Source organism: Saimiri boliviensis, chromosome 10, assembly GCF_048565385.1.
Source record: "Saimiri boliviensis isolate mSaiBol1 chromosome 10, mSaiBol1.pri, whole genome shotgun sequence".
Classification (NCBI taxonomy): domain Eukaryota; kingdom Metazoa; phylum Chordata; class Mammalia; order Primates; family Cebidae; genus Saimiri; species Saimiri boliviensis.
The window spans coordinates 16,790,881-16,814,619 of record NC_133458.1 but is presented as its reverse complement, the minus strand read 5'-3'; the positions used below and the strand labels follow the sequence as shown (position 1 = coordinate 16,814,619).

Below are 23,739 nucleotides of genomic sequence, written 5' to 3'. Positions count from 1 at the left end.
CCGCCTCCTGGGTTCAAGCAATTCTCTGCCTTAGCCTCCCAATTACCTGGGATTACAGGCCCCTGCCACCATGCCCAGCTAATTTTTATATTTTTAGTAGAGATGGGGTTTCACCATATTGGCCACGTTGGTCTTGAACTCCTGACCTTGTGATCCACCCGCCTTAGCCTCCCAAAGTGCTGGGATTACAGGCATGGGCCACTGTGCCCAGCCTATCCAATTTTCATTCTCTGAGATTGCTAGTTTATCTTTCTGAAAGGGATTAAGATGTTCTCTTTCAACTTTTCAATTATAGAGCAAGTGTCCAGTCAATCTGTTTTCCTTTTTCTGTTGATAATCAGCTGCCTCTATCTATCTGAAGACTGGTATTTTCCTCAACAGAGGAAAATTTTCTTTTATTATGTCTGTGAATACATCTTCCCTCTATTTTTGTTTGCTTCTTTGTTTATTAAACAGAAGTTGGAACTTTTGCACTCTTCATGTCTCTTATCTTTTCTCTCATATTTGCCCCCTTTATTATTTTAAAAGGTATGTCTTTAGCTTTACTTTCCAAAATACTCATTAACTCTACCCTAATATTTTGCCTTTCTGTTTAACAAATGTCAACAATCATACTTTTAATTTTCACAAATTCTGTGGTCCTCTGTCTTAACTTTTATACCAAACTGATTTGGCTTCAAGAATGAAGTGCATCCTGAGCAATAACATTTTTACACATTCTACTTGCTTTATTTCTTGGGTTTTCACTGTTGCTCTTGGTGTTCTAGTCATATTTATAAATGAAAATTAGATTGATTTGGTATCTTACTCCTATACAGTTGCATAAGTTCAATAAACTTATCTTCCAAATGGCAAGTGGTTTGTTATGTTGACAAACTGTGATATTGTGGTTTACAATAATATATATTTTGGTCTTCAACTCCAGTTCCAGGTACAGAGGTCCTAAAACTCATGTAACTTCCTGAGTGATCAGGGTGCCAGGTGCATCTTTTGTTCTATTTGGCCTCTCACCTTGGTTCCTGATACAGAGCTCTGAATCCCTTGGAATTTCCTAGGTGACAGGAGCATCTTTTGTTTAATCAGGTGACTCTTGGTGGGTTCCTGAATGGAAGGTGGTCAAAAGAAAGACCAAGCCATGATTTGAAGCCTGTAACTTTCAGAGCCATCCACCAACCTCTGAGAAGGGAGGAGGTCCTGGAGATTGACCTAGTAAATATCACACCTATGTGACGAAGCTTCCATAAAAATAATTGAAATGCAAGGTTCCTGGAGCTTCCAGGGTGCTGAACATCTGGAGATAGTGAAGAGTAATGCTCCTAAAGAAAGCATAGAAGCTCTGCATCCCTTCCCACATACCTTTGCCTATGCATTTCTTCTACCTGGCTGTTTGTCACTGTAACATCTTTTACCTCTTACTGTAATATCCTTTATAGCAAACTAGTAAATAAATGTAAGTGTTTCTCTATGTTCTGTGAGCTATTTTAGCAAATGATCAAAGATTACAAGAAGATGTTGGAATCGTTTATCTATAGCCAGCTGGTCAGAAGTACAGGTCACAACCTGGAATTTGTGACTAGCATCTCAAGAGGGGGCAGTCTTGTGGGACTGAGCTCTCAACCTGTGGGGTCTATGCTATCCCTGGGTAGATAGTGTCAGAGCTGAGTTAAATTGAAGACAATTTAACAACAATTGTAGACAACTGGGTATGGAAACCCAGTTGTTACCTATAGAGAACTGGAGAGTGCTTGGTGGGAAAAAACACCCCCGCACATCTGGTCTCAAAAATGTGTTGTGTTGACAGTATAGTAGGAGAAAGCAGTTTGTCTTCCAAACAGATTACCGATGGGTACAGAGGTGAGAAAAAGTCTGGTATACTTTAGATGGAAACAGAGTATTCTCTTACTCCTGGGTAGATTAACCTTTACTTTTTACCCCACTGGATTTATCTGAGGTTCAGAGACATCTGATGTTCAGTTCCACCATTTAAACACACACAATAGTCACACAGAACTCTCCAGGCAGAAATTTTGTTTAGAAAACAATTTTTAGAGCTTTTTCATGGAATAAATGCTATAAATTATTTGTTCCATATATACAGACAATGAACTAACAGGATTCTCTTGTTGTACAACTCCAGAAGACAACATTCACATCTCTATGAACATGTGCAATGTAAGACTCTACTGGGGACTCAGGACTCAGCAGCCCATTATCTCAAAATATCTGGCCAGGACCTTTAAACAACTTTTTTTGAATTCAGAATTTCAATGTTTTTAGTTGAGTCTGGTTTGCTTTGGTTCTCCACAGGACTCACAACTAACACACACCTTTAAAATATTCAAATTTATATTACCTGCCTGATTTATGAAGACCTATGACTTTGTCTTCCTGCCAGCGCAAGACTTTTGACTAATTAGTCTGATGACTACCCAACAGGCAAATCCACTTATTTGTAACCTGCTGACTATGCTATCTGCTTCATCAGGATTTTGCTAAGAATGGCTCCCTTCATGTAAGAATCCAGCTCCTAGTATTTTGTTTGGTTTTCTATTTTGGCTTATTTGTGTATCCATTCATATATTTTCCATCTTCTAGGAATTCTTAAAAATTTCTAGTTCTCTGACAGAATCCTATCCTGTTTTATTATTCTTGTTACATATCTTTACTATCATGTCAATGAAATTTCTGGAGAGGAACAAAGATATAAAAGCAAGTGTGCTACCTAGGACTACAAATCTAAGTCCACCTTAAAAAAATACAATCTCATCCTTGTTACTGGACTTCGTTTACTCCTAGTAGGTTCTATTGCCCTTTGTTCCTGAGTGGTCAGGACAAACAGAAACATATGTATTTTTATGGAGGACCTGTCGTTCACTACCACAAGCAATTTTACTTAGAATGTGAATCATCCTGGCTGAGACTATATACGTAAAGTCGTTAGCACAGAACTTGGAACACAGCACGACAAATGCTCAAATAATAACTGTTAATGTTAATAAGAATTGAGGGAAGAAAAGGAGAGAAGAGGTAGTTAAGTAAAGGGTTAGCAGATTCAGATAAAAGAGAGAATGGCAAAATAATGTGCTTGACAGAGTTCAATATCACAAAACCATTTACTGATGAGTTTATGATACACAATTTTTCTGAGTACTAAATACAAATTGTTAAACTGGGAATATGATAAACAAGAACAAGTTACGTATTTAATTTAAGCCTAGCCAGAATAATTAGGGTAGGCCTAGTCAATTCCCTATTAGTTATTCATTTATGATCATTTTACATCATTAAGAGTCTCAGTTGTTTTTTACTATTTTAAAAGGGAAATTATAAGCTTCAGTGATACTTATAAATTACTCTTGGTCTCTATCCTAAATATGAGGAGGCTAGTTAACCTTAATCATTAGGCTGAGAAATTTGAAAGGCCCCAACAACTCAAGTTCCTATATACGTTTGTATATAGGAACTCTCATAATTACTAAGTTTAGTAGTACCTGGAAGGAACAAGAATATCCTGATGAAGAGAAGGGAAATGCCTAGGACTGAAGAACACATTTCCTCCTTTCTGCTCATGAATACAGACAATAAAGAATTAATTTAAGATCTACTGGGGATGGGATGTTTGTCATAGTTTTGTTAACACAGGCTGCTTCAAAGACAGAGTATCTATTCACAGATAATTCATATATAATTTTACCTGATATTCCCCTTTTAAGTGGGGCATCCCTGGAAAGATATTGTTTAGTAATTCCCCATCTTAATGTGGAAAAATATCATTTTAATTTCATTCTGCCCAATAGAAGAAAGAGAAAGGGTAGGAGAACTCAATTTGTAATTCTGCACAATGAATAATTAGAGTCCATTTTTTACAACCAACTCCGTCTGTTCACGGAAAAAGGGCAGGAAAAGTATGACTGAAGGTCATACTTTTTATTCCCTGACAATACATGATGCTTTTAGAAAGCCATATTTCCTAGGATAAAAACTTACTGGCTGAAAACTCCTAACTCCATTAGTTTTTTAAAAAAATTTTTTGAGACTGAGTCTTGCTCAGCCACCCAGGCTGGAGTGCAGTGGCGCATTCTTGGCTCACTACAATCTCCACCTCTCAGGTTGAAGAGATTCTTCAGCCTCAGCCTCCCGAGTAACAGGAGTTACAGGCGTGTGCCACCACGTCTGGCTAACATTTCTGTATTTTTAGTAGAGATGGGGTTTCACCATGTTGGCCAGGCGAGTCTCAACCTCTTGACCTCAGGTGACCCATCGCCTCAGCCTCCCAAAGTGCTGGGATTACAGGCGTGAGCCACCATGCCCAGCCAACTCCATTCATTTTCTAAACTCATATGCAGGAATTCTTAACTTCTGAGAGTAAAATGCTTTTATAATAACATTTTTTCTTAAGTCAGAAAGGAATTTTTGGAACATTAAACAATGAGCAGTTGCACTTTTAATTTCTGTTGTCAGAGAGAAAAATGAAAAACTTTGACTTCAGCTGTATTTAGAAATGTAATTTTTTTTATTGTCAAAAGTAACCATAGACATTAAAAAAGTAGTGATGTATATAAATGCATTGCTTAAGTCTACTGACAATATTTGTTGCACTTAAGAATTATAGATCACCCACAATAATTCCACAGATTTCTCTGCTTTAAATGTTACTTACAGGGTTCATTGTTCCAATGGTGTAGACGAGGGGAAACACATCAATCACACTGAAAGTTCAACATCTGATAATATAACTCAGAAAGGAGATTTCTCAAGGGTGAAGAAAGAATCTTACCTGACACACATTAGACAACGAACGAGTTCAAGCCTTAAAATCCTGATTTATTTTAAATTAGTGTTTACATATGACTGTGGTTCAAGTTTGGCAGACAGGTTTAAATGTCAAATCCAACACTAGTGACAATACAATTTATTTCAGTTAGGGACCTGGACTTTGGCACCAAATAAATTATGTCTTTTTCATTCCTGCATGGCATGGATGCCTCTATTTGCATGACTTCTGAGTATGAAGTAATAATGTTGATTTTCAACAACTGATCTTTCTGAAAAATACAAAGAAACAGCAAAATGGTGATATTAAAATTGACTCACCACTGTCCTCTGTTTGTTGGGCAGGAATACTCTAACGATAGGTTTTTGTGGTGACTTGGGGTTGCTCCGTGCCACATCTGTGGGATTTTGAAAAACTGAAAGAGATGAAGGTAGCACTGAAAGGCTAGAAGAGGAAGAAGATGTAACGGTGTCCATTGATGCAGAGCTAGAAACAGAAAAATCAGTTCCGTTCCCCAGAGATTCCAATAACTGTTGTTCTCTTTGTTGGAGTGCATCTAGCTTGCTGGTGTATTCTTCATATGCCTATAAAATAAAGTAGACTTATATTCAATCTGTGTCCTGACATTAACAAAAGAGAATATAAAATTTTAGCCCTTGATTATAATCTTTTAACCAGCTGATAAGAGTTTTAAGTTTCAAATTACAAAATAAGTGCTAGAAATACTATAAATACTTTCACCCTTAAATTGACAAATTCTTTGTTATTAGATACCACACTATATTACACTTGAGAAATTTGACTTATACATATGTGATATCTAGATGGTCCATGAATAATAAAAAAGTACAGTATTTCAAATTTTCTCGTCCAATTATATTTACCTTCCAAACCATGTCTAACACGACACATTGTATAAAGAATAAGTTTTCCTCCCATTAAAAGAATTATTTTGTTCCAGAAAAGCTGTAGGCATATAAATTCCATTTTCTCTCACAACAGAAAAAGAAGTTGAAAAGGACATGAGGTATTAAAGAAGATTTGTTCAAAAAAACCCCACAAAATTTAGCACACGGTACCAGATCTCACCGTTGGCACTAAAACCTCCTCAGTGGGGTTTAGAAGATGTGTAACTGTCACATTCTTTCTGAAATAGCTATCAGTTAAAATACTTTATTCTTCTCACTACAGCTTTTTGATGACTTCTTTCTGCACCAAATGCTGCTTAGAGATTAGGACCTGTATACAAAGTCATAGGCCGTGTGAAAAAAGAAAAACAAAACAGAACTGTATTTGAAAATGTGGCTTATACCCTATAATCAAGAAATTCTGGGGCTATACTCAGGGTATCTTCCTAGAAGTTTCATTTGATGAAGGCTATAAAGTCAAGCAACCGTTATATAAGATATCAAATTTTGAAAGAACTGAATGACATTGAATGAATTGGAATATACAAGTCCACAGTTCTTTTAGGCATTAGTAACTCCCTCACTCATACCACGGTCTACTATTTCTACCTACCATCTCAAATAGATACAATACTACAAACATTTATGAAAGGGAGAAGCAAAGATTTTAAAATGCTCTGTCCCATCTTTCAAGGAGTTTATTATTGGGCAGTGGAGTAGGAGATGGATGTATTTTTATTTGTGCAACTGTGTACATGAGAAATAAACAGTATTCTTGATATAAGGTAAGAATGAGGAAGGAAGATGACCTTGAAAAGTTGGCAATTTAGATGGACAGAGGAAGTGGGGAGGAGGGAGTCCTGTATACAGGAAAAATTCTGTAACAAAGAGTTTGTTTTTTCTGTAACAAAGAAGGTGAGAAAGTTTAAGACACAGAGGAAAAACTACAGATTGGTATAGTTCAATGTCATACAATATCTGGGACACAGCAAAGGATCAATATATGTTTGTGAAATTTAAATGAAACTTCAGCAGCATACCTGTTCTCTTAAAAAAGAAAGAAATTTAAATGAAAAATAGGTAGAAGAATAATAAGGCTGAAAAGGTGGAAGGGAGTAGACTATAGAGTGTATATGCCATGCTATAAAGTCTGAACATAAGGGAGTAAGGGAGAATTATAAGATGTAGCAGAGAATGAAAGAGAAATTTCATTTCAATAAAGGCCACAGGACCCTGCTATGCTACATCTTACCACATAATTTGGAAGAAAACAAGGGGGGCGGGGAATAGTAACAAGAGCTACTGAGGTAAGAGATTTAAACTGCATCAAAATGTCCTCTTTGTTTACAGCCTGCTAGTTGCCCTACCAAGACCTTGTTTCACTGCAGATCAGGGCACTAAAAACAAATAGATGCCAAATTTTCTGAGCTGCAATTTAGCTTTCAGTACCAAGGCCTAATTATTTAAGTGTACTTCTCTCAACACAATCCACTTACTGAACCTTCAATCATTCAGTAAATACATACTGATATACATGTTTGGCTCTGTTAGGGTTCAGACTACAAACACAAATAAGACCAACACAATTCTTACTCTTTGAAGATCACATAAATGCAGTCTGGAACACAAAGGTTCCTCCTGCATAGATAAGATATTCTTTCTTACTGTCATCTGAGCAAGTATAGTTACTATACAAAATAAACCTTAGGAAAAGAAATGAACAGAAACAATTTTCCAAACATTATTTCCTTTTCAAAATGATAGACTTTATTTTAAAAATTATACTGATCCCTCTATGACAGATTACAAACTATCACTTCACCCCATTTATCAACAGCTTTTCCTTGTTAAGTACAAAACATCTACTTATTCCATCTCTCTCCATTTTCAAAGCTGCAATCTACCAAGACCTCTGGTTCATTTCACCTACTACCCTTGCTGTATCCAGTATGAACTTCAATCAGTCTTTTAATACTCCTGCCACAGATTTCTCTAAACCTCTCATTTCTAAAGGCATTTATTTCCATTCTATCTTCAAGGCTCAGAGAAGCATCACAGTCTTTACAAAAGAAACACAAATGATGAAAAGATCTCAATTTAGAACCTCACACAGCCCTAGGCACACATATTTATCCCACCTTCTTAAATTTCTATCTCACAACATTAATCTGTTCAAGGTCAACATTAATCTCTCAAACAGTTACTAAGCTTTGGCTACTGTCGTCCTTCATGTACTTTGTGGTTCACCACTGCAACAATGCCATTGGTGGTATCTTAGATTTTCTGGCTAATTCTTGTTATTTTATCAATTAGCTTGCCAGATACAAATTTTGGGTAAATCTTACCATTCAATTATTCTATTTTTTTCCTATCAGGTTACCACACACTGCTGGAGAAAATAACAAAACTAGTCTAATTAGTTCCATGATCTATTCATGAAACTTAGATTTGCCTGGTTCTTCACACGACTGCCTGAAAATCCTGCTTGTTTTTAACATCATTATCATAGTCACAAGAGTTATTCCAACCTTCCTAATTCTTCTCTGGATCTTAACTTCATCCCTCAATTTTTAATTCACTCTGAAAATAATATTATTTTCAAATCCACTCTGAAAATCAAAGTGATCAAATTAAAGTTTACTTCTTTATCTGCATAATTCTTCACATCTTTCCCCATTCTTCTTTAACTCTCACTTTAGTGCTAACATCGCGTGTTTAGGGCCTTAGTCTACCATTCCCTCTATTTTCTCTCATATTATCTACCTTTCCCTTTTCCTGTTTTCTCACTCTAGTAATATGAGCAAGCCACTCCAAAATATGTGCAAACTTCAACCACAATTATCATCACCAAAGTTCTTTTGGTTATTCAAAATGCTGCAGATACCAGATACCACTTCTTCAGGAGACAATTTTTCAAAACCCTATTCCTTCTAATCAAAACTCTACTGATTTTTCAAGCAATCTAATTCTAAGCTCTCCTTGCTAAAATCCAGAAGAGGTATCCTTTCTCTTTATCTCCTTTAGAATATTTATCATACTCTTCTTTATATGGCTAATTTTTCTCAACTTCAAAATGATTTTGTGAGGATTAAATGAGATAATACAAGTAAAATAAATTATTGTAGAGACTACCACCAGTATTAGTAATAACGGGTAGTAAAAAAAAAAGCAGTATTCATAATTCTTGTTGTGTTTTTCATTGTTATTACTATATTACTTTGTTGATTCTCGTCATGACTAAACTGCAAGCTAGTTAAGGGCACAAACCATGTCTTATTTTTTAATTCAAAAAAAGAGGCTAGGCGCAGTGGCTCACGCCTGTAAACCCAGCACTTTGGGAGGCCAAGGTGGGTGGATCACTGAGGTCAGGAGTTTGAGACCAGCCTGGCCAGTATGGTAAAACATCATCTCCATTAAAAATATAAAACTTAGCTGGGTGTGATGGCAGGTGCTTGTAATCCCAGCTATTTCAGAGGCTGAGGCAGGAGAATCATTTGAACTCGGGAGGAGGAGGTTGCAGCGAGCAGAGATTGAGCCACTGAACTCCAGCCTGGGTAACAAGAGTAAGACTCCATCTCAAAAAAAAAAAAAAAAAAAAAATCTAAGAAGACTTAATATCATTAAAATGACAACACTTCCCAAGTTGATCTACAAATTCAATGCAATCCTTATCAAAATCTCAATTTTTTTTTTTTTTGTAGAAACTGACAAGCTCATCTTAAAATTCACAGGACAATACAAAGGACTTTGAATTACTAAAATAATCTTAAAAAAGAAGAAGTTGGAAGACTTATACTTCCTGATTCCAAAACTTACTATACAACTATAATAATCAAGACAGTGTAACAATACTGGAAGAAGGACACACATGTAGAACAGAATAGAACAAGTTGCAACCAGTAAATCCATAAAGGCAAGAAGTAGATCAGTGGTTGCCAGGGGCTGGAGGGAATGACTTTTAATGCATAGAGAGTTTCTTTTTGGGAGTGATAAAAATATTTTAGAATCAGATAGTGGTGCCAATTGTCCATTTTGTAAATACACTAAAAACCACTGAATTACACACTTTTAAAAAGTGAATCATATAGTATTATATGAATAGTAATGTGAATTATTTCTCAATAGAACAAGAACAGAAAAAGAAATAAAATCTTACATTTACCGTCAACTGATTTTTTAACAATGCTGGCAAGACAATTCAATGAAGCAAGAATGGTCTTTTCAACAACTGGTGCTGGTACAACTCAATATCCACATGTAGAAAAATAAAGTTGGGCTAATACCTAACAACATATTAAAAAACCTAACTCAAAATAAGCCAGGAACGTTGGTTCATGCCTGTAATCTCAGCACTTTGGGAGGCCAAGGCAGGAGGATCACTTGAGACCAGGAGTTCAAGACCAGCCTGGGTAACACAGACTCCATCTTTACAAAAATTAAAAATAAAACAAAATGGGTAATATGCCTATCATATAATTGAGCACCCCCATTTTTCTCCTCCCCACTTCCTACTTAGCTCTTTAGAAATGCAATTATAGGCCAGGGGTGGTGGTTCATGCCAGTAATCCAGCACTTTTGGAGGCCAAGACAGACAGATCACTTGAGCCCAGGAGTTTGAGGAAAGCCTGGGCAATCTGGTGAAACTCCATCTCTACAGAAAACACAAAAACTGGCAGGGCATGGTGGCATGCACATGTAGTCCCAGCCACCCAGAAGGCTAAGGTGGGAGGATCAGCTGAGCCCAGGAGGTAGAAGCTGCAATGAGCCAAGATCATGCCACTACACTCCAACTTGGGTGACAGAATGAGACTCTGTTTCAAAAAAAGAAAGAAAGAAAGAAAAAGATAAAAGAATATAAGAAATGCATTTACAGCCTTTTATTTCCTCTTCACCAGACACTCCCTACAGGGCAAGTTGATATAACTATGTGTTTAGAGGATCCAGAGCAAAACTCTCACCCATCAGGAGGTTGCCTCAAGAGATAATAGTCAATTTAGAACCCAAACTATGCCTGCTAGAGTTTTCAGCCACCTCTATGAGTTATTTTTGCCCATGAAGCCACCAACTTGATTGTCTGACAGATAAGGAACTGAAGGGAATATGCTGATCTCCCACCTGCTCATTTCTTCCCCTGTGTAGGCACCTTCTTTAAAAGTGCCCACTTTCTGCTCCAAAAGGGAAGTAGTACCCTTAAGGCAGGAAGCCTGAGCTGCTTCTTCCCTTAATCTAACTTTGGAATAAACAGTCACTTTATACTAGACTTTGCCCTTATTAATTGAGCTCTGCAGGCAGCAAACTAAACCTAAGACTATAAAACTCTTAGGAAAAAACATTGGAATAAGTTATCCTGACCTTTAATTATGCAACAGTCTCTTACATATAATACACCAAAAGCATAGCAACCAAAGAAAATAGATAAATTGGAATTCCATTCAAATTTAAATTTTTGTACTTTAAAAGACAATATCAAAAGAGTGGAAAAAAATACCACAGAATGGGAGAAAACAGTTGCAAGTCATGGATCTGCTATCTAGAATATATCAAGAACTCCTGGCTGGGGTGGCGGCTCATGCCTGTAATCCCTGCACTTTGGGAGGCAAAGGTGGGCGGATCACTTGAGTCCAAGAGTTTGAGACAAGCCTGGATAACACGGTGAAACTCCGTCTCTACTAAAAATACAAAAATTATCCAGGTGCGGTGAGGCACGCCTGTAGTCCCAGCTGCCCTGGAGGCTGAGGTGGGAGGATCACTTGAGCCTGGGGGGTGGAGGCTGCAGTAAGCCAAATGGCACCACTGCACTCCAGCCTGGGTGACTCTGCCATCTTGGCTCACTTCAACCTTGGCCTCCTAGGCTCAGTCCTCCCACTTCAGCCTACTGGGCAGCTGGGGCTACAGGCATGCACCACTGTACCTGGATAATTTTTGTATTTTTTGTAGAAATGGGGTTTTGCCATGTTGCCCAGACTGGTGCCAAACTCCTGAACCCACCTGATCTACCCTCCTTGGCCTCCCAAAGTGCTGAGATTACAGTGAGAGCCACGATGCCTGGCCTAAAGAACTACAACTCAGTAATAAAAAGACACACCCAGTTTTTTAAGTGGACAAAGGATTTGAATAGACATTTCTCCAAAGAAGATACACAAATGGCTAACAAGAACACGAAAAGATGCTCTTTATCATTAGGCATTAGGAAACTGTAAATCAAAACCAAATGAGATACCAATTGTTACATATTAGGATGGCTTTAATTAAACAAATGGATAATAATGTGTTGATGAGGATGGGGGGAAACTGTAACCTTCATATATTGCTGTTAGGAATATAAAACAGTGCAGCATTTTTGAAAAACTGTCTAGCAGTTCCTCAAAATGTAAAACAGAGTTACCACAAGACCCAGCATACTTCCATTCCTAGGCATACAGCCAGGAAAATTGAAAACATATCTACACAAAAACTTGTATATGAATGTTCATGGTGGCATTATGCATAACGACCAAAACATATAAATAGCCCAGATGTTCATCCGTTGACGAATGGATAAACAAAACGTGATATATGTGTGTATATGAAATATTCAGCCATAACAAGAAATGAAAGTGCTGATAAATGCTACTACATAAACAAACCTTGGAAAGATTATATTAAGTAAAAGCAGCCAGTCACAAAAGGTCATATAGTGTAATTCTATTGATGTGAAATATTTCAGTCAGCAAATCCATGAAGGCAAAAAGTAGATCAGTGGTTGTCAGGAGCTGCAGGGAATGACTACAAATGCATAGAGGGTTTCTTTTGGGGACTGATAAAAATGTTTTGGAATCAGATACTGGTGACAGTTGCCCATTTTGTCAGTACACTAAAAACCACTGAGTTACGAGCTTTAAAAAGTTAACCATATACTATGTGAATTATTTCTCAATTAAAGTAGAAGGGAAAAAAATCTAAGGATCGATTTAATTTCAATGTAATGAGAAAAAGCAGTGAAATAAAAATTTTATTTTTTATCATTTAGTTAATTTAGTCTTATTATTCTTGCTCTCGAAAGATACAATGAAATGTTACAAACTGCCCACATATCATATATAATGGACTATTCTGCATTCCACAGGAAGCATCCAGCTTCCAGTATTCATTTCATTGCTAGATTTGATACAATGCCTCTGTATTATTCTAGGTTCTATATAGACTAAAGACCAGAAAGGCTGTCTAGCATAAGAATGATAGTGATTAACAGGACGGGCTGTAAATTCAGAAAGTCTGGGATTCAAACCTTGGCTACCATTTACAAGTTGTGTAACCCTGGCCATATTATTAAATCCCTATGTGCCTGAACTGCTTCATTTATAAAATGAAAGTGAGAATAGTTAAGTGTAACTCAAAGGGTAGGCTGAAGATGAAATGAACTAGTATACGATTGGTACCTGGTATATAGTAAGTACTCAGTAAATGTCAGGAGCGATTATTGTCTTCATCAGTCTACAGAGGACTCTTATGATTCAACCATAAATTCTAAGGCAGTCAATGAACTCACGTGTAGGGCAATTATAGAAACAGTATCCCTTCACCTCTGGGCTCCAATGAATCAAGCACAGAATAAAGAATCTACTACTAGAAAAGCATATAGCATTATATCTTACACACAGAAAGCATTCAAATAATTTTTTGGATAAATGAATACAGAAACACTGAGAGGAAATGAAGAAACTATGGGGAACAACTTTTCAGGGTAAACATCTTTTTTTTGGATGACGATAGAAAAAAGGGTACCAAAGATCGACTGAGAAGACAAATTTGAAATTCTTTAGAGTACTGCATCTCATATTTCACTGTAGTTATCATCAAGGGAATCAACAGAATGTTAACTGTTATCCGATGGTAGGGGAACATTTAGAACTGAAAAGATAGTTTTAAAAGAAATTAGTACATGGGAAAAAGAAAATAAAGAGAATTTCTGATGGCAGTGTAACCAATTTCTCTATTTTGCTACAATGAAGAGAAGAAGAATAAGTGGTTGAAGATGTATCTTCCTTTAGAAACATAAAAGGGGTTTCTGTTGAAAAACTATAGAATAAAATAATCATAGAACAACTTCTACTTCCCTGCATACAAACTAATCTGAAGAAAAACTGTGAACACTGGAGAATTCTGACTTATTCCCCTCATTTCAGGAAATGTAAGCATAGTCACTGGTCTAGGAGTGATATGTGACCTCATTCTACTCAATGAGACATAAAACGAAGAGTTACAGAGGATTTTTCAGAAAGATTTTCCTCCTAGCAAAAGCTTAGTACACAAGAGAACCTCTCTGTTTTCTGCTTTCAACTTTGGGGATTTATATGAGGGAAAGATCTTAAAATCTGCTGTACTTATGACAGAAAAGCCAAAGGGACTATAGCGACTCAACCAAGTATCTGACAACTTCGAGCTACAAACTAGTTTTACAGTAATTTACCTCTGTGCTTCTTACTATGTGAAAGGAAATGAAAATCCCTATTTGTTACAGCAACATTTTCTTGAAGGGTTCTGTTTCTTGCAGCTAAAAGCACTTATAATTTTTATGGATCTGGATTTATTCCTTAATTTTTCTCATGTTTCCTTTAAAATGTCCCATTCCTCTGCTTTTACTCTGCTTTCTGGAACATTTATCTACCTTTCAATATTTATTTACATACATATATACACATACATATTACCGAGATGTCTGTATATACATATAGTTTTAAAACTTTCTGGCTATTGTATTTTTCATTTCCAAGAGGTCTTTCTTGTTCTCTGTTACTTTTGCTTCTTTAGTACTGCTATGAAGCAAGACTGGAATAATGTATCTTACCTCTGACGTTAATTATAGTTATTTTCAAGTTTTCTTCTGTATTCTATACTGTTTCTGAGTTTCTGTTGACCATTTCTGTTGTTGCCTTTCCTGATGAAAACTTTCCTTAAATATCTGGTTATTCTTAACTGTCCATTCATATTTAAGAGTTAAGAGGTCTTAAGATGTCAGTACTAACCAAAGCAATCTACAGATACAATGCAATCCCTATCAAAATCCTTATGATCTATTTGTAGAAAGAGAAATATTCTTTTTAAAATTCACATGGAGGCCAAGAGCAGTGGCTCACACCTATAATCCCACAATTTTGGGAAGCTGAGGCAGGTGGATCACTTGAGGTCAGGAGTTGAGACCAGCCTGGTCAACATGGCAAAACTCCATCTCCATTAAAAATACAAAAAGCTAGGCATGCTGGCATGCACCTGTAATCCCAGCTCCTCAGGAGGTTGAGGCAGGAGAATCGCTTTAACCCAGGAGGTGGAGGTTGCAGTGAGCTGAGATTATGTCACTGTACTCCTGCCTGGGTGACAGACCGAGACTCCATCTCAAAAATAAAAATAAAAATAAAAAAAATCACATGGAATCTCAAGGGATCCTGAATAGTAAGAACTATCTTGAAAAAGGACTAAGTTGAAGAACTCACATTTCCTGACTTCGAAACTTACTACAAAGCTAGTGTAATCAAAACAGTTTGATGACAGCATGAAGACAAACATTAGAGCAATGGCATATAATAAAGAATCCAGAAATAAATGCTTGCATATACAGTCAAATGGTTTTCAAGAAGAGTGCCAAGGCCATTCAGTCTTTTCAACAAATGATGCTGAGAAAACTGGGTATCCATATGCAAAAGAATGAAGTTAGACCTTTACCTCATATCACATATAAAAATTAACTCAAAATGGATCAAAGACCTAAATACAAGCACATTTGGGAGAAGAATTTCATGACATTGGATTTGGTGAAGACTTCTTGGATATGATATCAAAGGCATGAGCAACAAAAGGAAAAAATAGATAATCTGGTCTTAAGAACTATAAGCAGAGTAAAAAGGGAACCCACAAAATGGGAAAAACACTTGCAAATTATCTATCTAATAAGAACTCATATCTAGAATATATAAAGAACTATGCTCAATAACAAGAACAAAAAATCCAATTAAAAAATGGACAGAGTACTTAAATTAGACATTTCTCAAAAAAGACATACAAATGACCAATAAGCATATAATAAAAGGTTCAACATTGTTAGTCATCAGGAAAATGCAAATCAGGACCATAATAAGGTATCACCTCACATGCATTAGGCTATGTTGTTTTAAATCAACAGAAAATAGTAAGTGTTGATAAGGATGTGAAAAATTAGAAATGTGCAATGCCAGTAGAAAACAGTGTAAGTGCTACAGAAAAAGGTATGGCAACTCCAGAAAAAACAATCACAAAATCACCATGTGATCCTGCAACTGTATTCCTGGGTATATACCCCAAAGAAGTAAAAAAGACTCAGATACTTGTACACCTATGTTCACAGCAGCATTACTGATAAAAGCCAAAAGGGGGAAGCAACCCAAGTGTCCACTGATGGATGAATGGATAAACAAAATGTGGTAAATATGTACAATGGATTATTATTCAGCCTTAAAAAGGAAAGAAATGTTGATATATGCATTATCCTTGCTGCAACATGGATAGACCTCAAAGACATTAAGCTAAATAAGCCAGTCACAAAAGGACAAGTATTTTATTATTCCAGTAATATGAAGTTCCTAGAGTAGTCCAATTCATAGATCACAGAGACAGAAAGTACAATGGTGGTTGCTAGGAACTGGGGAAAGAAGGGAATAGAGATTTAGTGTTTAATGGCTAGAGTGTTTCAGTTTTGGATAAAATTTTTACAGATGGATGGTGGTGAAGGTTACACAAAAACACAAATGGACTTAATAACACAGAACCATATACTTAAAAATGGTTAAAATGGTATCTTTTGTTAGGCATATTTTACCCTAATTAAAAAAAAAGTGTTAAGGAACCTTAAATGGCAGAGTAGAAACCTGCAGAATGGTGTGTCTCAGTAGGTAATCAGTAGATCTGGCTCTTCACTGATAGGCCTTCAAATATCAGTACACACAGGTCTTTTCTCTTGGGCTGGTTAGAGCCTATTCATAGTACATAAAACGGTGATGGCCAGGTACGGTGGCTCACACCTGTGATCCCAGCACTTTGGGAGGCCAAGGCAGGTGGATGACTCGAGGTCAGAAGTTTGAGACCAGCCTGGCCAACATGGTGAAACCTGCCTCCACTAAAAATACAAAAATTAGCTGGGTGTGGTGGTGCACGCCTGCAATTGTGGCTATTCAGGAGGCTGAGGTAGGAAAATTGCTTTAACCCGGGAGGTGGAGGTTGCAGTGAGCCAAGATTGAGCCACTGCATTTCAGCCTGGGAGACAGCGAGAATCCATTGTGGTGGTGGGGGGAGAGAAAATTGCTATTCCCCAAAGCCTAAAACAGTACAAGATGAATCAACTACTTATAGAATTCTTAATATTTGTATCAAGAACTATGCTATTTCATAATTATAAACTCAATCCTTAAATGACCAAAGGTGTGATATTATTCCTATTTTACTAATCAGATGGGGTATAAGAAGACTGGGTATCTTGAGTACAGAAACTAAGCCACAGTTGGGATTCAAACATGCAGTCTGTATGATTCCATGGCTCATCTTAATCATTATATTACACTGCTGCCTTCAGTGTGTGTATGTACACGTGTCTATGCATACATTTGCATACTGTATACTACACACACACACACACACACACACACACACACACACACAAATACACACACATTGTATAGCACAAGTCCCCAAGAATAAGAATCTGTTTTACCACATGCTAATAAGATAACCTGTGAGTTATGGTCTGATGTATGCTGTCCTAGTCAGATTTAATTTCATAAGTAGTTCAATTTTGTGTGTCTAATTCTAAAAGGACCAACCCAAAAGACCATATCTAATAAAAGGTCTGTAAGTCATGTCACAAAGAATGACTGAAGGAATTAGAAATATTTAGCCCAAATAAGAAAAGCTGGGCCAGGTGTGGTGGCTCATGCCTGTAATTCCAGCACTTTGGGAGGCTGAGGCAGGTGGATCATCTGAGGTTGGGAGTTGGAGACCAGCCTGACCAACATAGAGAAACCCTGACTCTACTAAAAATACAAAAAAATTAGCCAGGCGTGGTGGCGCATGCCTGTAATGCCAGCTACTTGGGAGGCTGAAGCAGGAGAACTGCTAGAACTCGGGAGTCGGAGGTTGTGGTGAGCTGAGATTGCACCATTGCACTCCAGCCTGGGCAACAAGAGCAAAACTCCATCTCAAAAAAAAAAAAAGCTGTCTGGGGGGTGAGGGTAGAGGAAGAGAAAGACAAAATCACGATAAATGTAGAATAAAATAGTGATCAAGAACACAGACCTCTGACCTAGATATCTGCCCTCTTCCCCTAACTAGCAGTGCCACCTTAGTTAAGTTACTGATCCTCTCTCTTTTTCCACCTGTAAAATGAGAGTAACAAAAATATCCAGTACCTAGTATCTTCTCAAAGTAACTATAAGGAATGAATTAAGTAATAAAATGCATTTAATACAGTACTGGGCACAGAATAAGAAGCTCTAAGGTGTGTTGTTGTTAGTGATCAATCTTCAAATAGTAAAAAGCCTGAAGACATATGTGAGGAGAAGGCAGTGAATCACTGCTATAGTGAAGCACGGCTGATGCCAATGAACTACATCTCAGCATGGGGTGAAAGTCTCCAAGACACAGAAGTGGCTGGAAGAAAAACTGCTGGTTATATTGTCTAATTCTGATTAATAAAAAATTGCCATTCTCATTAGGAGTATTTGCTTCCTATGACACCTTTGATCAGTCTCTCAGTAATGTATGCATAGAAGATAGCACAGGATATTAGGAAGTGTACGAACTAGTAATGAGAAATAAGAATCTGGGATGAGCTGTATGAAGAAGAGAAGAAACAGCATATTAGCTATTATTCCCAAACTTCCAAGTTTACTTTAGAAATATAAACTTACTTCCTCCTAAAATACTTAAGACTTAACTTGCCTTTCAAAAAGTAATTAAATTACTAAGTTAAAAATTTAGAAGTCTTTCAACCTGGGCTTACAACCTGGGCTTAAAAATCTCTGGTATTTGGAGCCAAATGGCAACCTGATCATTTTTAATTTAGAGTTCTCCATCTTCTTGCATCACTAGTGATGATAGCTGAGCCAGTTTTTATAGAGAAAGGCTGTGTAGGGTAGTGGTGTGCAATGTGGGCTGTAGAGCCTGATCACCCAGATTCTGTAACAGCTTGTTGGCTGTGGAGTCTGACTGACTATATAAAGAAACGAATGCTAAGAAAGCTCACCTATGATTATAACAGCACCTATTAACTCACAGGATTAAGAGCAATGAATATAAATTTACAATTATGCTGAAGGCTTGACACAAACCTAAGCACTATTAAACAGTAAAGCTAAACAATGCTGAGTGAGCGATTTAAAAATTATAAATTTTTCCTATAAGGAAGCGGAAACAAATTTTGGCGGGACTCATTCTGGAAAAAAATATTTTACAAAATTATCCCATTTTCCAATATGGTAACTGGTTTGCTGAGCTCCAAAACTGCGTGCTTTCTCTTTAAAAAAAAAAAAAAAAAAATTGGCCAGGCGCAGTGGCTCATGCCTGTAATCCCAGCACTTTGGGAGGCTGAGGTTGGGAGGATCACGAGGTGAGGAGTTCGAGACCAGCCTGGCCAACATGGTGAAACCCCATCTCTACTAAAAATACAAAAATTAGCTGGGCATGGTGGCATGTGCCTGTAGTCCCATCTGCTCAGGAAGCTGAGGCAGAAGAATCACTTGAACCCAGGAGGCAGAGGTTGCAGTGAGCCAAGATTGTACCACTGTACTCCAGCCTAGGTGACAGAGCAAGACTCCATCTCACACAGAAAAATAAACATTTTTTAAATTCAGAGTAGTATCTTAAAATAATATGACATCCCCCTTAGTACTGGTGTTTTCCAAATTATAAAAATACATGTTTATTATAACAAGTGACACAAAACAAGATTAAGAAGTATAATACAGGCAAAGCTAATTCTCTCTTCCCAAATCTACTTCTAAATCCCATCCCCTAAAATAATCAAGATTATCATACAAATGTTTTTATAAATTCATTTTTTTTCCAAAATTACCACAGATATGATACTCAAAAGCTTACCTCTAGATATATTGATGGTGGATTATGCTCCCCACCAAATTTGTCCAATAGGGCCTCTATATGTTCCTGTGTCAACTTAATCATTTGTTTGATATTCCACACCTAAAAAATATTTTAAAAGAATTTAAATAAAAATCACTTAGAATATGAATTAGAAATATTTTAATGTAGACAACTACATTATAGTAACTGCCAGTGTTCCTCAAATTTTGAGCTTAGAGATCATTTAGTAAGTGGTTTTTCTCTTTTATTATTATACATCTTTAATTTTTTTTCTACACTAGTAATACAACTTATTCTCAACTATAAAAGATTCAAATAATACATGAATATTCAGAATAAACCATGAAAATCTCTCTTAATCTTCCTCAAATTCCCAGGCCCCCTTTCGAAAAAGTTAAGTTCTGTTTATGGTTTGGTGAGCAGTCTTCCATGTCTCCCTTTCATTCATGGAAAAAACATACATATATATATGAAATATACAAATATAAATAAATACTATATATAAAATACTTTCAACACTTGCTTTTTTCACATAATAATAATGCCTCAGAAGTCTCTCCACATCAATATGTATATATTTTACTCCCTAATGGTTATATAGCATGCACTGCTATTTCAACAGTCTCCAGATTTTAGTGGTATCCAGGAAACAACTGAGTCCAACTTGTCTGGTTTGATAGTGAGAACTGGCTACACAAATTAGGTTATATAGCAGATTCTACTTCTAAGTTGAATGATCTAGATCTGCAGTTTTAAGGTTTGTGCAAAAAATGTATTTAACATAAATATAATACACAGTAGAAATTATGGTCTTTAAAACTATTTAAATTTATAATGAAAAAATGTCAGATATCAACTTTTAAAAGTACAGGGAAATAAATGAAAAAAAGAAAAGAAAAGAAAAGAAAGAGTTCCAAGTCTCTTGGTTTATTTAATAATTCCCTTTCCAAAGAACATTTAGATTATCCCATTTCTTCAACATCAAACAATACTTCAACAAAATAGTTCTGAACTGCCTTTCAGGGTAAAGGTGCAAGTTTTATTTTTTGATATCTAGGTATACAATTCCAGGACTGAAGGATATATGTAACTTAAAATTTAATAAATATGCCAAATGGTCTTCCGAAAGAAGACATGTATCAAGTCAAGTCCCTATTTGCAGGGTGTAAGTCACTCTTTTCCCCTCAATCTCACCAATACCCAGCATAATCACACTTCTAAACTTTTGCCAATTTGAAAGGGAAAAGGTAATAATCATGTTTTAATTTGTATTTCCTACAAAGTTAAGCATTTTTAATGCTTACTGGCCATTTGAGATTTTGGAAAATTCCCTATACTGTACTCCCTTTTATTCTATTGAGTTGTTTCTTTCCTACTCATTTATAGATACTCTTTATTCTGGATATTAATTTTATTCTTCTACAAATGTTAAGTTCTTTCAATTGTTTTTCATGTCTCTTGTGATATAAAATCTTGCTACTCAAAGTGTGGTCCAGAGACCAGCAGCATCAGCATCTTCTGAAAGATTGTGAGAACAGCAGAAGCTGGCCTGGCATAGTGGCTCCCATCTGTAATCCCAGCACTTTGGGAGGCCAAGGCAAGTGGATTGCTTAAGCCCAGGAGTTCACCACCAGCCTGGGCAACATGGTAGAAGCCCATCTCTATAAAAAATACAAAAATTAGTCGGGCATGGTGGTGCATGCCTGTAGTCCCAGCTACTCAGATGGCTGATGGAGGAGGATCACCTGAGCCTAGGAGGCTGAGGCTGCAGTGAACCATGACTGCCCCACCGTGCTCTACAGCCTGGGCAACAGAGTGAGACTCAGCTTCTACCGCCACCCCACAACCAGCCCAAACAAACAAACAAATAAACAAAAAAAACCCCAGCAGAAACTCAAGCTCCATCTCAGATCTACTGAACAAAATGATTGATACGCATATTAAAGTCTTGAGAAGCAATGACAGAGGTTCCAAATTGTTTTTCCAGTCAGATATTTAAATGTTTTCTTTTGTGATGCCTTTGCTAATTTCTCACATCTCCACAAAGTGTTGGATGGCTTCTTTTATCTAGCTACTCTTACTCCCTAGGTGATCTCATCCAATCTTTATATGCCTACTGATGAAGCCCAAAATTTAAAATCCAGCTCTACCTTTTCCTCTCAATACCAGATCCCCAACTGCCTGTTGAGTATGTCTACTAGTATACCTAATAGGCATTTCAAACTTAACATGTTCAAAGACTAACTTCTGATCTCTCCCAGCACCCCACAAAACTTGTTTTTCCTATAATCTCTTTACCTCGGAAAATGACAAGCTCCACTCATTGAGTAAACCAAAAACTTCAGCATCATCCTTGACTCTCTTCTCACATCTGACAATCCATCTCAATCCATCTCCAAATCAAAATATATGTAAATATAGTCACCACCTCTACCATTACCACCCTGGTCTAAGCCACTTTCATTTCTTAGTTTATTACTACAGTTTCTGAAATTGTCTCTCCTGTTTCATACCTAGAAAGGCACAGTAGCTATTCTTCAAAAACTGTAACTGCAGGCTGTGCGTGGCTCATGCCTGTAATCCCAGCACTTAGGAAGGCTGAGGCGGGAGGATAACAACATAGTAGGATCCTGTCTCTACAAAAAAAAAAAAAAAAAAAAAAAAAAATTAGCCAGACATGGTGGAGTGTGCCTGTGGTCCCAGAGGGTGAGGTAGGAGGATCGCTTGAGCCTGGGAAGTTGAGGCTGCAATGAGCCGTGATCATGCCATCCCAGCCTAGGTAACAGAGTGAGACCCCCATCTCAAAAACAAAACTATAACTGCAGATTACATGTCATTCCCTTGCTCAAAACCCTCCACTGGCTTCCTCACTAAAAATCACCAAAGCCATGACCTGGCCCTCTGCCATTTGTCTGTCTTCATTTCTTACTGTTCTTCTCATCACCCATCCCTCTCCAATCACACTTGGCCTCATTGAACATGTCAAGTATACTTCCAATGCAGGCAGGACTTGTGAATTTACAATTTCTTCTGCCTGGAATGCTCTTCCCCTAAGATTTCTACAAGGTTTACTATCTCACCAAGTTCATTCATCTCTTTATCCCAGTGTCACCTATCAGTGAAGGATTCTCTTACCAGCTCATTTAGAAAGGCAACTATCACCAGGCAGGTCACGCCTGTAATCCCAGCACTTTGGGAGGCCGAGGTGGGTGGATCACCTGAGATTGGGGGTTCGAGACCAGCCTGAACAACATGGAGAAATCCCGTCTCTACTAAAGATACAAAATTAGCCTGGTGTGGTGGTGCATGCCTGTAATCCCAGCTACTCGGGAGGCTGAGGCAGGAGAATCACTTGAACCTGAGAGGTGGAGGCTGCAGTAAGCTGAGATTGCACCATTGCACTCCAGCCCAGGCAACAGGAGCAAACTCTGTCTCAAAAAAAAAAAAAAAAAAGAAAAAAAAAAGAAAGGCAACTATCCCTCCCATTCCTTAGAAGAACAGAATCAGTTTCTATACCCTTTGTTAATTTTATTTGTTCTATAGCATATGTGACCACCTTATTATACATATTTTACTTTATTTTGTTATTGATGTGCATCTTCCCCACTCCTCAACAGAATAAAGTCCAGGAGGGCATGGGTTTTTGTCTTACTTTTTTTCTGATTTTTCCCAGGGCCTAGAACAGTGCCTAGCATATAATAAGCACCCAAACATTATTTGCTTAAAAAAAATGAATATTTTATTTATTTTTGAAACAAGGTCTCTGTCTCCCAGGCTGGAGTGCAGTGGCACAATCTTGGTTCACTGCAGCCTCAGCTTCCTTGGCATCAATCCTCCCACCTCAGACTCCCAGGTAGTTGAGACTACAGGTGCGCATGACACCTGGCTAATTTTTGTATTTTTAGTAGAGATGGGGTTTTGCCACATTGCCCAGGCTGGATCTTTCCTTAGAGC

At 37.2% G+C, this 23,739-nt stretch overlaps 1 protein-coding gene across 9 annotated transcripts in view; it reads right to left on the bottom strand.

Annotated features, from left to right (window-relative positions):
• The window catches only part of BRAF (B-Raf proto-oncogene, serine/threonine kinase), a 207,442-nt gene that overhangs the window by 113,487 nt on the left and 70,216 nt on the right, over positions 1-23,739 (bottom strand). For 8 of the 9 annotated variants that reach the window (XM_074378994.1, XM_039472551.2, XM_010340390.3 and 5 more), the window contains exons 2-3: positions 19,783-19,884; positions 5,095-5,358 (exon numbers count right to left, since the gene is read on the bottom strand). In XM_074378994.1, the coding sequence (XP_074235095.1) occupies positions 5,095-5,358; positions 19,783-19,884 (366 nt within the window). Of the gene's footprint in view, positions 1-5,094; positions 5,359-19,782; positions 19,885-22,298; positions 22,422-23,739 lie in introns of all 9 variants that reach the window. The other variant, XM_074378995.1, reaches the window with a different exon arrangement.